General features: G+C 43.0%; 1 protein-coding gene across 1 annotated transcript in view; it reads right to left on the reverse strand.

Annotated features, from left to right (window-relative positions):
- Positions 1-1,126: 1,126 nt before the first annotated feature.
- The window catches only part of SLC5A10 (solute carrier family 5 member 10), a 39,579-nt gene continuing 24,487 nt past the window's right edge, over positions 1,127-16,218 (reverse strand). The window contains exons 10-15 of the mRNA XM_053470847.1: positions 12,001-12,108; positions 11,490-11,640; positions 6,374-6,542; positions 3,376-3,591; positions 1,677-1,782; positions 1,127-1,330 (exon numbers count right to left, since the gene is read on the reverse strand). Coding sequence (XP_053326822.1) covers positions 1,137-1,330; positions 1,677-1,782; positions 3,376-3,591; positions 6,374-6,542; positions 11,490-11,640; positions 12,001-12,108 — 944 coding nt within the window. The 3' untranslated portion in view covers positions 1,127-1,136. The remainder of the gene's footprint in view (positions 1,331-1,676; positions 1,783-3,375; positions 3,592-6,373; positions 6,543-11,489; positions 11,641-12,000; positions 12,109-16,218) is intronic.

Raw genomic sequence — 16,218 nt, forward strand, 5'->3', positions numbered from 1 at the left:
CTCTTTGGATGGATGGGGACTTGGGGACTCGATCCGGATCTTTATCCAGTTCGGATCAGTTTTCACACCAGAATATTTAAATTTTTTTAAAAAAACAATGTACGCGACATAAAGACGCAACAATTAACTCAACAATTAACCCAAAACACTCAGACATCGTTCCAAATCCTTTAATTGCCATTTAAGAATCTGCATGCTAAGCGAGGGCCTGGTGAGGATAATTGTCTTCATCGAGTCATGTTCGCAGGTTTTTCAGGTTTTTCGACGACTCGGCGATTTAATCATTTGTTTTGATCGACGCTAATATTTTTATTTTTTTTGTCCCGGTGTCAGAGGGATTGCCAGCGCGGGATGGGAATTAATCCTTATTAATGGCGGTTTAATTCCAGGATCAGTTTCGCTATTAATTAAGAAAATAATCATCACTTACAAAATACAAAAAAAAAAAAAAATCCCGATCGCTGCATTATTTTCGCATAAATTTAAATGGAAATAACAACAAAGCGGCATTAGAGTAATATTTTGTTAATTAACCCCTTTCAATTTTTAATTATTTATTAAACAGTAATTATTTTTCATTTACTAATTCAACACATTAATAGATAAATGTATAAAAACGTACATTTAAGGATATTCTGCATATTTTTTTTATAATTATTATTATTTTTTTTTACGGAAAATCGTGTTACTGCGACTATAACTAGCGAAAACGTGGAGATCAAATTTTAAATCCGTTGCTTAACGATTTAAAGATGGATTTATAAACCTATCAAGGATCTCAATGGGCATCCTGCGCCCCCTATATAGTAATAAAACAAGTCACAGACACTAAAAACATACAAAATAGGCAGCCAATTGGGGGGGGGAGACCAGGTGCATGCTGGGAGAAAGAACCAATTTGTTATAAAACAAATTAAAAAAAATTAAAAAAAAAATCGATTATTTTTTTTTTAAAAAATGAATTACTCAAATTAGCGTTGGTTGACCTGATGAGCTGGAACGTTCTATGAGTTTTTGTCGTGGATTTAAACTAAAAATGTATAAAAATTAGGAAATATTGCATCTGAGCTGTAAAATTTTGAAAAACTGTAAAATTCCTTTTTTTTAAAAAAAAAATTATCACACAGTTTGGGTTTTCAAGCAAAGTAGGCGTAGAAAAATATGTTAACGCACATCAGAATAATGGCATTGACGCAGCACACCCGCGCCCAGAATGGATCTTCCCGGATGCTTCTTTGCTGGTGAGGCTTGGGAGAGTCCACTGCTTCGTTCGGGGGGCTGCAGAACTTGCTGCTCCAACTTCGGCTACGATGGGAACAGTTGACTTGACCTGTAGTGCAAATATTACAAAAAACACAAAAAAAAAATAGTTAGCGAGTTTCCTAGAATGAAATAAAAATGGATAAAAAGAGAGCAAAAAACTTAAAACAGGAGTTAGAAAGAATTTTTAAAAATGGGGGATAAGAGACAAAACTTAAAATAGGAGGTAGATTTTTGTTAAAAAAAGTGGGGGATGGACCCAAATAATGAATGAAGAAGGCGCTTGATTTATATTACTTCTTAATACGGAGGCCGCCATGACTGCGCCAAATGTTTACGCCCACTAAGTTTCTCCCATCCTGAGCTACGTGGGGCTGCCCGCGTGACTGCCTGTTTGAATAACGTATTAGCCTCACCGTCGGTGCCCTCTGGCGCGGCGCGGCTTCTGCTTGAGACCTTCCTGAGGGTGATTTCCGCCGGCGCCCTCCCGCGGGGAATGGTCCACCACGTGAGATTCTTCAGCTGTGCGAAAGGAAAGGTTCGGTGGTCAACACGACGATTACATCATTTATTAAAAAAAGGTGGCCAACATATTTTCAAGTCCTTGGGGGAATTTAATTGGGGTGATGATGTCATTGCTGCTTACATCAATGACATCATCACCCCAAATAAATGCTAATCTGCATACGATGTCTCACTCTTTTCTATGGATCAGTACGCAGGCTTGCAGTTATTACGGTCTATATTAAAGGTTTCACCCTGAGCGCTGTTTAGGAGACACGGCCCATTTATTCCGTACAACTTGCTACAGAGTTACCCGAAGCCAATAAAAGTCACCGCTACCTATAAAGTGAAATCAGCCGCATGAGTAACGTGTGAGCGGAAACGCGCTCCTTCCATAAATTCCGTGCGTTTTCCTTATTGCCGAATCGTCGCCTCCCCGCCTATCTTTACGTCTGCGTTAAAAACCCCGCATCCGACGGCCGGGAGCGCGTAATCGGTACAAAAACCCGATGATTCTAACCCCCCGATGCAAGTCTTGGATGAGTGACAGGGGGACCCCGAGTTTGTTCTTCTAATAGCACATGGAAGTAAACGGAAGACTAAGTTACTGACTAGGCCTGTTAGGGTTGCCATATCAGCGGTTTTCCCCAGTATGCTTCTAATCTCTACATGTTGCGGACCACCATGTATAAAGTGCGTCCCTGGATTAGGACCACAGAAGGTAGTGCAGAGCTACGGGGTCCTGCACTACATGACATAGATGTATTAGCCCCTACCACTTCTGATGGGATGCAGCTCAATGAACCTACCACCCTCTCAATAAATGATGTAAATTGTGCATTATGCGCACGGTGACGGCCCTGATTTGGTGCCCTGAGGGAAATTCATCCGTTTCTACCATCGAGAACAAAAAGCCGCCTTTCTGTATCCGTGACATACAGGTGCTGTGTCCCCCGCGGGAGATCTCAGCGGGTTCTGTGATTATTTTGGAAAGGTTTCACGAATTCTTTCGAATCTTCTATGCAGAAACGTCGTAGATTCCAAACCACGGCTGCACCGCTTCGGGGGAAATACGTTTGATTCCAACTGAGGTCATCTGCAAAAACCCACGACTCCAGCCCTGGCACGATGAGATGATGTCATAGATGTGGAGGGTCAGAGATGATGTCAGAGATAGGCAGGTGGGAGATGATGTCAGAGATGTAGAGGGTAGGAGATGATATCAGAGATAGGCAGGTGGGAGATGATGTCAGAGATGTAGAGGGTAGGAGATGATATCAGAGATAGGCAGGTGGGAGATGATGTCAGAGATGTAGAGGGTGGGAGATGATATCAGAGATAGGCAGGTGGGAGATGATGTCAGAGATGTAGAGGGTGGGAGATGATATCAGAGATAGGCAGGTGGGAGATGATGTCAGAGATGTAGAGGGTAGGAGATGATGTCAGAGATAGGGAGGTGGGAGATGATGTCAGAGATGTAGAGGGTAGGAGATGATGTCAGAGATAGGGAGGTGGGAGATGGTGTTAGGGAGAATTGAGGGTGGGAGATGATGTTAGGAGGGAGCGTTTATTTGCAATAACCCGGTGTGCGATTACATATCATGACCTCACCTGAGACTGCAGGGGGGGCTCCGTCATGAGACTGATCCCGACGACAACCCCCACCGTTAGCGCGCACAGGATGATGGCGAAATGCAAGTAGTGAATGTCTTTGAGCACCGAAGGTCTTTCATCTGGGATCCCGCAGCGAGGGAAAGGATACACAAACTCCATGATCATCCGAGTCATCCCGAGGACGAGGCCGACCATCAGACCCCAGAACGCCCCCTGAAACCAAGGAGAGCAGCGTGGGTGAAAGAGTGACAATCCCCCCAACCTCATCCTCACCCCTCTAATCAAACGGAGTATTTCATCACAATGCCCCGGGGACGCGGAGCTGGACGGTGCCCCTAAACACACAGTAGCCCCTCTCTTACTTCCACTTGCCCCTCAATCATAGGGTGGAGGAGAGCGGGACATTTTCTTGTAATTTCATCCACAGACAGAAATCCTACGGATGGAAAAAACCCAACGGTCCCAAACCCGGAGCGTCACCTGGGATGCCTACAGATGAGCCATAGAGGAACCCCCTGCTTGAAAACAGGTGATACTGCCAAGTACTGAATTAGACGGCTCGTTTGACACCATTGGAACAAACTGAGTTTTTGAACTGTTTATTTACAATCCTTTAATGCCAATAAATCCCAGATTTTGCCACAGAATGCCTCTTGTTTGAAAGCCGATGCACCTCGTTAAGTCGCCTCGTTAAGCAGCGATAATGCAACTTAAAAGCCGCATCAGAGGCGAATTAACACGGCCGTAAAATCCTCCGCGATCAAAGCTCTCGGCTTCGGCAAGTCGGTTTCTGAAGCCTTTTATAGGAGTTCTTATCGCTATGAAAACACCGGGCGGGCAACTCCTATCAATCCGAGCCGCTTTAAAGGGACAATAACTTCGACAACGTGTTATTAACTCTTTAAACGCGTTCACCGAATAAACATTTATCAGCTGTCTATCCCATGCATGTTTAATACCCTCACTGTATTACCCTCTGCCACCTCTGCCGGGAGGCCGTTCCACCTATCCACCACCTCTTCAGTAAAGTAAATAAAATATTATCTCGTTCATACTCGTTATTGTCTATATATGGCGCTCGCGTGTCCCTTATCCAAGATATTTAAAAAATGCAGTTAATAAACAACTAACCAACCATAAAAAAACGCATTGCCTGGCGACAAAAACAACAACAGTCCCGCGGATGAACCTTTGGATGCCGCTGGCACTTTGATAACGGAATGTTTGGAGGCCTGAGATCTCCCATCGGACGCTACGGCTTACGCAATAATCTTATTGGCTGCGGCTGTTACTCCTATCACCCTCAGCCGGATATTAGTAAATGACAGTAACACAGCTGGCTAGATAGAATGTTTTGGAACGTCTATAAAAAATATAAGGAATTGGAACGCTTGATAGTATTTTTTTTTTCCATTACACGTTTTATCAACAATTTTTTAAAATATTATTAAAAATTCCAAATATTTATTTCTTTCAATAGCAATTTTTAATTTTTTTTTTTTTTTCAATATACCGGTAAATACCACATTTCCACTTACTTTGAGATCTCTTCTCATAATAAATGTGTTATTTATAGTGAAAAAAAAATAAAAAATTGCTATTAATACATAGAGAGAAATTTCTACGCGGTCCTCGCAGTAAATTACAATTTAGATATTTTTACCACCGATTTAATTACTGTTTTTTGTCTAATTTTTACAGTATTATTTTACATCTAATTACAATCAAGAACCCCGCTTATACCCCCCTATAGAAAAAAAAAATCACAAATTCAGAAAATTGCAGAGGACAATAATACAAATAATTTAACTATTTGATGACCGTATGCGAGTGTGCAAATTAAGCGAAATGGAACAATGATTATTATTTTATTTTAATCGGCGAGGGATCATATTTAAAAGATTAGAATTCATTTGGGAATCCAAGCACACCCGCTTTCACAATAGCGTGATTATTATCCCGTATAGCGATGAGTTAGCCTGTGTTTGCGGATTTAGTCACGTTATATTGGATGTGGACTTCGCCGCCTGCTTGTAACGCGTCCTGCGGTTTGCAGGCGAGGCAATTCGAGTTCGAAAGAGGGATCTGTCGTTTTCTATAGGGATATCTGGGAGCTTCCTATAGGAACCGACCACGAGACTCTTTATAATAACACGAAGATCAATGACATCGTCCGGCTTCTGTCCAAAAGCTCGGCAAAAGTAAAGCCATAAAGTCATGAGCCGGGGTATTGAGCGGGTGACGATGACGAGGGTCGCCTGGATCGTTACTCGGCTCAGAATGCCCACTTTTATTTTATTTTCTATATTATACAAAATAATAATAGTAATTGTAAAAATAATAATAATTTAATATTAATATAATAAAATAATAATAATAAATAATAATTACATATTAATATAATAAAATAATAATACTACTACTAATAATAATAATATAATATATTTTATATAACAATTTAATATAATAAAATAATAATAATTTCATATAAATATAATAAAATAATAATACTACTACTAATAATATATATTATATAACAATTTAATATAATAAAATAATAATAATTACATTTGAATAAAATAATATTCAATAATAATAATAAATAATATATTATATAACAATTTAATATAATAAAATAAATAATAATAATAATATAATAATTTAATAATAATATAATAATATATAATATTATATTAGTCACATATTTTATTTAAAAAAAAATACTTGAATAAAACATTCCAGAATCCCAAAATGTAAGATTCCAGTCTATTGGATGAAGCTGTCAGGCAGACTAACGATCGTTGTCGTTGGGTTTTAGTGACGGTGCGAGAGTCCCTGTCGGTACACGTGACGGGAGTTGACGTTCCCGGTGACCTTATGGTTGTATGTGCATTGTTTGCGTGCGTTGTGGTTTGTGGGCGTGTATACATTGTTTGGCGTAGCGTCTGGGCCCATACACAATAACCGCACGTGCGTAAACACAGAGCTCCTTTACCTGCTCGTTGGCTCGCTTCCAGAAGATCGCCAGGGCAAAGACGGCCGTGACCGGCGGCGCGAGGTAACTGGTGACCGACTGGATGTAGACGAACAGCTGGCCGCTGTTGGCGTTTTGCAGGATGGGGATCCAGACCACGCTGATGACCACAAGCACCACGGTTACTATCCTGCGGAGAGAGCGGCCAACAATGAACCAAGAGGGACAAGATCCAAAAGTCAAGAAGATTTCATTTCAATATTTTCTAGAATCCCATCACGTAGGCAGCCATTTTGGTTGTTTGGGTTCCGCCCCCTTTTCCCTCATAGATTTTTTCTGGGTATCTGCAGCGATCGGCCATGGATCTGGCCAAACGGTGTTGTGTGGAGGGTAAGGGGCTGCTGGACGATGCGGGATGCCATTTTTTTTCTTCTTTAACGGCCTATGTGATTCAGTAGGAACGTTATCACGAGGGACGGAATAAAACACAAAACATCCACCTGCTGGGAAAAAACTATTGAATTATACACATAGCGGCTGAATGTTTGGCATGGCTCAGAAACCTGTTTCAAGTAACATCACCGAACCGACTCCCCACGGCGTGGACACAAAAACACATAGCTACTGTGTATACTTCTGTACAAAACACTGTGTTTGTACACCGCGCATGAATAAGCTCTCTGGCAAGCAGCCGCTTTTACGTCAGTCTGCGCGCCTCTACTTGAAAGCAGATCGTTTGACCGGAGGCTCAGGGCTCAGAGTCTTGAGTAAAGGTTCCTAACTCATTGAGGGTGGTTCGGGTTGTCAGGATCTACTCACACTCGTCGGTTAGTCATTCTGTGCTCATTAAGGAGGCATCTGAGCCCTTGGGAGGAGATCCTGAAATCCTTCACTTTTGGCCCCGAGGAGCTCGCTAGTCTGGGGGCCCCGTAGGTCAAGAATTATTTTAGTGTGGCCTATAACTGTATCTAAAGGGTTCCCTGGTTAAGGCAGGTAAAGCAGCATAGTGTCTTCTACATACCATATATGTACTTTACTGAGAGGGGGGTAGATAAGTGGAACAGCCTCCCAGCGGAAGGGGTAGAGGGTAATACAGTGAGGGTATTAAACATGCATGGGATAGACATACGGCTCCTGAATCTAAGACGATTAAGGTTTGAGTCTTTACAGCAGGAGAAACGGGCGGCTAGACGGGGGCTCTGGAAAATAGGGCTCCATCCACTAAATAGAGCCACGCATGCTCGGAACCTATGATGAGTAAATTGAGTAATAAATTACTTTTGTGAAATTATTTAAAGTGAATAAAAATAGGGATTTGTCCTGTTTTGTATTTTTGTCCTTTTCTAAATTTTTAACCGTTTCATCTCCATGATCTTCACCTAAGAAGGAACTCCGACTCCGACCCCCCGCCCCCGGCGACCAGAGAAGAAGCCGAGGACTCGACAAAAGGCAACGGCAGCTGCTGATTTATGCAAAAAACGGCAGACGATATTTAGTGGTTTTTGGGTTTTGTTTTTAATTAAAAACACTTTCAACAAAGATGTAATTAAGAAGAATTCCAAAAGTTGGGAGCTGCAGTCTGATGTCTCCCGTCAGAAAGCTCCGGCTGGGAGTAGTGCGCTCGTCACGTGCTTCGCGAAATCAAAGCTGCCAACCAAGCCGGGAACGCGGAGTTAGTCCGAGATGAACCCGACTCCGTGCCAAGACGTTACCCAGATGCCCCCAGACTGAAAGTTACGAGCCCGAAACAAAGGCAGAAAACAATTAGCGAGGCGTGCCGGCGTGCGCTTTTAGTGGCTTCCCTCGGCTGGGTGGAATTCTAATACCTTTTGAGTCGTCGGGCGCGGCGGACTCTAACAATGCTCGCTTAGAATTCCTCGGTTCTGATGACATGATGCTGTACTGCGACCTTTGTTTTGTTTTTGTTTAACGATCTTGACGATGGATGGGAGTTAGAATCCTGAACGCTGCCCACCGAGTCACAAAGCCGAAATTTCCGGTCCGTATCGGAATTCCGGAGGGACGCTGCCATCCGCTCTATTCATCTCTATAGCGCCGGCAGATTCCGTGGCGCTGTTACCATAGGGGATTCCAAAGCTTTACTGCCCTCACTGTACCTGATACTTTGTAGCCGATTACTACAATAAAAATATAGCGATGGGCCCCAGGGGCCCCCAGACAGTGGTTATAGGAGCCGGTATGGTGGCAGCGCCTGTTTCTCCTGTACGAGAGCCGATAGGGACGAGGCTGGAATTTATTACTTTGAGCGCAGTATGTAAGGGGTTAAATCCTTACATTCCGCACAGGACATAGCAGCAATACCACGGCAGGTAATCAGCCCTCTTTATAATGCCAGGACTGTGACTCCGGCCGTGAGTCAGCTGGTTTTTATGCCAACGCGCACCTTAATTAAATCCAATTGCAGCACAATCCAGGTCAGTTGGCGCGGAGCGCGGCTTCCCGTGAGTTGGTGGCTGCTCCCTCGTGCTCAGTGCGTAGAATAATGCTGTATATACCGGTATATATATATATATCACCCGGAGAATGCTGTATATACCGGTATATATATATATATATATCACCCGGAGAATGCTGTATATACCGGTATATATATATCACCCGGAGAATGCTGTATATACCGGTATATATATATCACCCGGAGAATGCTGTTTATACCAGTATATATATATATATATCACCCGGAGAATGCTGTATATACCGGTATATATATATCACCCGGAGAATGCTGTTTATACCAGTATATATATATATATCACCCGGAGAATGCTGTATATACCGGTATATATATATATATCACCCGGAGAATGCTGTATATACCGGTATATATATATCACCCGGCGAATGCTGTATATACCGGTGTATATATATATATATCACCCGGAGAATGCTGTATATACCGGTGTATATATATATCACCCGGAGAATGCTGTATATACCGGTATATATATATATATCACCCGGAGAATGCTGTATATACCGGTATATATATATATCACCCGGAGAATGCTGTATATACCGGTATATATATATATATCACCCGGAGAATGCTGTATATACCGGTATATATATATATATCACCCGGAGAATGCTGTATATACCGGTATATATATATCACCCAGAGAATGCTGTATATACCGGTATATATATATATATATATCACCCGGAGAATGCTGTATATACCGGTATATATATATATATATCACCCGGAGAATGCTGTATATACCGGTATATATATATATCACCCGGAGAATGCTGTATATACCGGTGTATATATATATCACCCAGAGAATGCTGTATATACCGGTGTATATATATATCACCCAGAGAATGCTGTATATACCGGTATATATATATATATCACCCGGAGAATGCTGTATATACCGGTATATATATATATATATATCACCCGGAGAATGCTGTATATACCGGTATATATATATATCACCCGGAGAATGCTGTATATACCGGTATATATATATATATATATCACCCGGAGAATGCTGTATATACCGGTATATATATATATATATCACCCGGAGAATGCTGTATATACCGGTATATATATATCACCCGGAGAATGCAGCTGGGGCGGTTGGGGGCAATGCCCTGGGGATGACACCTTTGGTATTATTCTGTAAGTAGGTCAGCCTCACCGGACGGTAACTCATGAGGCGTCTGCCAGTCAATAAATCAAAACTCACGTCGCCCGACGCGCTTCACTTACTCGTCATCATCAATCATTTACCATTAACACTCATTTACTAATAATCATAATAATAATAATCATAATAATAATAATCATAATAATAATAATCATAATAATAATAATAATAATCAATAATAATAATAATAATAATAATAATGCCCCCGGACGATCCATCTTTATACCCCAACCCTACACTTTCCCGTTCACCCAGCCGAATGAACCCGGATAACCCTTTAAAGAACGAGATTAAAAAAACACCTGACGCGTATCTTAACTTCCCGTTCCCAGGATCTGCATGATTTTTCCTTCCCGTTACGTTATCTCCCCCCCCCCGTTGTTAACTAGTTCATTCCCCCTGCATTGAAATGTCTGTCGCCCGGCTGCATTAAAATCCTTCGTTTCCAGCAGGATCCATGTTTTATGTTCAGAGGGGGTCGCCCCAGGGCTTTGGTGCTCAGCGGGGGGTCATCCCGGGGGGCTTTAATGTTCCGAGGGGTCATCCCGGGGCTTTAATGCTCAGTGGGGGGCCTCTGTTGGTTGCAATCTGGAGATCTGGAGCAAGCAGCTGCACATCGGTCCCTTTATCTTGAGATGGATATCTCTGCCATCACCACTGCTGTGACAACTCCCATCATCCTCAGCCCATGCTTCCCAACTGTCCCGATTTTGCCATTATCTCTGCCCTGCTTTTGGGGATTTCATTTCTCTGCGTCTGGAATCCCTGCTTGACTACAGGTGACTTCATTCATTCATTGGCCCCTAAGAAGTCATGGATTGGGACCCGGCGATCGGCAGTAAGGCTGGCAGCCACGGAGATCGGTTTTCATTGGTGATGCGCGACACCGTCTCTCCTGATGGGTTAAAAGGACTGGTACGTGCTAATTACCCCGCCAGTCCCTCCGCGCTGGCGTTTGTTGTGATGACTCTGAGCCAGTCGGGTCAGTCTAGGAATGATGCCGATTTCTTCAGATCTATTTTAAGGAGCATTTAATTACCCCGGTCACAGGCGACAAAACCTTCCTGGATCAGCCTAACGCAATCGCGCATGTTTGGAATAAACTATTTTACCCATGGGGGGGGCAGGAACTCTGGACCCCCCAGATGATGTCATAAAGCAGGGCCTGTTAACCTTTTTGTTTTTATCCCAATCACCAAAATGTTCTCATATTTTCAAATGTTTATCTGAATTCTTTTACATTTCTTTTAGAATTTTCTCAATTTTCTTTAATTATTATTTTTTTTTAGAATTTTTTGTACATTTTCTTTAATTATTATTACCAGTATTTATTTTTTTGAATTTTTTTTTTGTTTTTGAAGAATTTGTCTTCAGGAATTCAGACAAAACATTCAAAAAAATATTTGTGTCTTGGAACCCGGAATACCGGTATTTTTTATTTATTTTTTTTTTACCTTCCAACCAGGAGAAGCTCCTTCTCGTCCGCGTTCTTCCGGATCTTTCTCCAGATGTCCATGGTGAAGAGCGTGCTGCTGCTATTGAATATAGAAGTCAGGGAGGACATCAAAGCCGCCATCATCACTGCGATCATTAACCCGCGTAGACCTGTGTCCCGTCCGTCGATGGGCCAAGGAGAAGACAGGAGAGAGAAGAAATGATAGTAGTTAGGTGGAACAGCTTCCCAGCAGAAGTGGTATAGGCTAATACAGGATGCATAGGATAGATATACGGCTCCTGAATCCAAGACGAAGCAAGCGAGGAACATAGAATCTGCCGGCAGAGCGGCCCCATTCGGCCTGTTTTAGATTCAGGAGCCGTATGTCTATCCCATGCATGTTTAATACCCTCACTGTATTACCCTCTACCACTTCTGCTGGGAGGCTGTTCCTCTTATCCACCTCCCTCTCAGAAAAGTATATGTTTCTTATTAATGTAACATTTGGAACGTGTCAGGGATACACTTACCGCTTGGCATAAGCTCTATAACCAGCTTGGGGTACGCGATATTGGAGCATCCGACCTCCGTTCCACAAACCTCCACGCAGACCTCGGGTACCACGCAGCCCACCGTGTCTGGGGAGGAATAAACAGATAAGTGCGTGAGATCCTCCTGCATCAGGGACGAGGATGTGGACTGTATAATTATTTTAAATCAGGGAGATGGGTAAGGATAATACATTTATTATAATGATAATAATAATAATATAATATTAGAAGTATTATTATTGTTATAATTAATAGCAATAATATTAATATATTATAATAATAATAATAAGTATTATTACATACACACACAGACAAATCACTCCCTCTGTACATGCGCGCAGCACGTGGCCCTCGGCCCCTCGCATGTTCTTCATTAGTTGACAGAATAAATTAATTGCATATTTGTATATTTTCAGGAAAAGGAAATCATTCGATTAACTCTTTCACCACAGAGACAGGTTCAAAAAATGTAGGACCGGAAGTGTTCATTTGGGCCCTCCCTGGAAATCTAGGACAGTTGGCAGGTATCCAGCAAGGGTGACGACAGGCCATCCGTCAGTAAAAAGGTGTTTTTAACTAAGCAGCTTTCCAACCAGTGCCCCTTACTGGCTCATACCTGCCGAGTGTCCCTGTTTAGATTGCCCAGTCTCTCATTGGCTCTTAAATCCCTTTGCCCCTTTTTCCTCCCCTGCTGCCCCTCTAGCCTCCTCTAACACCACTTTTTCCTCCCCTGATGTCCCTCTTTTCTAGGAGCTCAGAATGTTTGCTGTGAGGGACGAAGATGAAAGTTGGAACAGTTACAGCAAAACTAGATTGCAAGCTCTTGGGGGCAGACCTGTGTGCATTCTGACACCGTGCGGTGACGGGGGCCCCTCCTGCCTTAGAGCCCCGTCCTGCCTGTTAATCCCCTCCTGGCTCCCAAGGACCTGAGAAGGAATTCGGGGATTTGGAGTCTTCTTGGCGTCCGTCTATCAGGCCTTTGTTCCAAAAAAACAAATCCTCGACTAAACTCCGGGCCGGGGGCCATTCATCCAACAGCGCCTTAACCCCTGCACTGCCACGGGGGGGGGGGCAAACTCACAACCTCTCTGTGTATTCACCCAAAGTCCCTGAAAGGGTTAAGGTAGTTTTGATGAATTGTAATGAAGAGACCGTTGAGGCGTCGTTACTATTTATAGGATTATTGTTGTTATGATATCATACTAAACGGCTCTGCCTCCGGGCCTGGGGGGGGAGCACAATAAGGGATTTGGGGGTAAATGGTCCTACAGAGCCGCAGGGGTAGCCCCCAAATGGCTCTAATACTGGTCGTCATGGAAACCTTGTCATTATTTAAAGAGACACTTAATTGAGTCACCTGCATTCAAGCAGGGATATCAGCCATAACATACTTGGAGCGAAAGCGGGGGGGGGAATAGGAAGGACTAAGACTGTGTGACCCCCAGAATCTGCCCCTGAGACCCTGAGATTGGGGCAAAACCTGTTTGCTCCACATAACTTCATGGAGAGGGGGGGGCAGCGTGTTTTTGTTGCCCCGCTGCTCCCCCGCCAAGGAGCTTTTGTGTAGAAAATCTGCCTCCGCAGACCCACTCACAGTACCCTCAGCCAGCAAAGCATTGAGGTCCTATAACGATACTAGTATCAGGAGGAAGAGTCCACAGCCCCGGGCCCAGCTTTCCAGACTGACCGTGGATCTAATTCTATGATTCCTCAACGGAAATTCTCGCCAAATTTTGTACGAATCGTATCAGAAAAATAGAAAGTTTTAAGAAATATAACATTGTTTTCGTTTTTACCCCAGTTTGTAGTTTTTTGCCCCATAATATAATGTACAGTATATACAGCGCTGGGGGGTTATATTACTGTATACAGCGCTGGGGGTTATATTACTGTATACAGTGCTGGGGGTTATATTATTGTATACAGCGCTGGGGGTTATATTACTGTATACAGCGCTGGGGGTTATATTACTGTATACAGCGCTGGGGGTTATATTACTGTATACAGCGCTGGGGGGTTATATTACTGTATACAGCGCTGGGGGTTATATTATTGTATACAGCGCTGGGGGTTATATTACTGTATACAGCGCTGGGGGTTATATTACTGTATACAGCGCTGGGGGTTATATTACTGTATACAGCGCTGGGGGTTATATTACTGTATACAGCGCTGGGGGGTTATATTACTGTATAAAATGCTGGGGGTTATATTACTGTATACAGTGTTGGGGTTATATTACTGTATACAGCACTGGGGGGTTATATTACTGTATACAGCGCTGGGGGGTTATATTACTATATACAGTGCTGGGGGTTATATTACTGTATACAGCGCTGGGGGGTTATATTACTATATACAGTGCTGGGGTTATATTACTGTATACAGCGCTGGGGGTTATATTACTATATACAGTGCTGGGGGTTATATTACTGTATACAGTGTTGGGGGTTATATTACTGTATACAGCACTGGGGGGGTATATTACTGTATACAGCGCTGGGGGTTATTACTGTATACAGTGCTGGGGGGTTATATTACTGTATACAGCACTGGGGGGTTATATTACTGTATACAGCGCTGGGGGGGTTATATTACTGTATACAGCACTGAGGGGTTATATTACTGTATACAGCTCTGGGGGTTATATTACTGTATACAGTGCTGGGGGTTATATTATTGTATACAGCGCTGGGGGTTATATTACTGTATACAGCGCTGGGGGTTATATTACTGTATACAGCTCTGGGGGTTATATTACTGTATACAGCGCTGGGGGTTATATTACTGTATACAGCGCTGGGAGTTATATTACTGTATACAGCGCTGGGGGTTATATTACTGTATACAGCGCTGGGGGTTATATTACTGTATACAGCTCTGGGGGTTATATTACTGTATACAGCGCTGGGGGTTATATTACTGTATACAGCGCTGGGAGTTATTACTGTATACAGCGCTGGGGGGTTATATTACTGTATACAGTGCTGGGGGGTTATATTACTGTATACAGCGCTGGGGGTTATATTACTGTATACAGCGCTGGGGGTTATATTACTGTATACAGCGCTGGGGGTTATATTACTGTATACAGCGCCGGGGGGTTATTACTGTATACAGCGCTGGGGGGGTTATATTACTGTATACAGCGCTGGGGGTTATATTACTGTATACAGTGCTGGGGGTTATATTACTGTATACAGCGCTGGGGGGTTATATTACTGTATACAGCGCTGGGGGTTATATTACTGTATACAGCGCTGGGGGTTATATTACTGTATACAGCGCTGGGGGTTATATTACTGTATACAGCGCTGGGGGGTTATATTACTGTATACAGCGCTGGGGGTTATATTACTGTATACAGTGCTGGGGGTTATATTACTGTATACAGCGCTGGGGGTTATATTACTGTATACAGCGCTGGGGGTTATATTACTGTATACAGCGCTGGGGGTTATATTACTGTATACAGTGCTGGGGGTTATATTACTGTATACAGCGCTGGGGGGTTATATTACTGTATACAGCGCTGGGGGTTATATTACTGTATACAGCGCTGGGGGTTATATTACTGTATAATGCGCTGGGGGGTTATATTACTGTATACAGCACTGGGGGTTATATTACTGTATACAGCACTGGGGGTTATATTACTGTATACAGCGCTGGGGGTTATATTACTGTATACAGTGCTGGGGGTTATATTACTGTATACAGCGCTGGGGGTTATATTACTGTATACAGCGCTGGGGGTTATATTACTGTATACAGCGCTGGGGGTTATATTACTGTATACAGTGCTGTACCAGGCACTGAGATGGTTAAATTAAAGAGGGGGAGGGGTCGGACAGGCTGGTTACCTGATATGTTTAGCATGACTCAGGTGTGTTATTATGGCGGGAGTGGGGGCTGGAGGGATGGGGTAAACAGATGGCTATTTGGGGGAGGGTGGCTGTTACCCCATCCTACAAGAATGTAGCGCATCTACCCCCCCACACACACCCCGAAAAAGAACTGAACAAAATGTGATTTCAATTTCAGAACCCCAAACAAAGAGAATAACCGAGAGGGTGGTAGATTAATGGTACAGCCTCCAAGCAGAAGTGGTAGAGATGAATACAGTGAGGGAATTTGAACATGCTTGGCAATATATAGCACAACTTATACTGTGGCTGTCTGAGCTTGCAATCAGGT

Source organism: Spea bombifrons, chromosome 7, assembly GCF_027358695.1.
Source record: "Spea bombifrons isolate aSpeBom1 chromosome 7, aSpeBom1.2.pri, whole genome shotgun sequence".
Lineage (NCBI taxonomy): Eukaryota > Metazoa > Chordata > Amphibia > Anura > Pelobatidae > Spea > Spea bombifrons.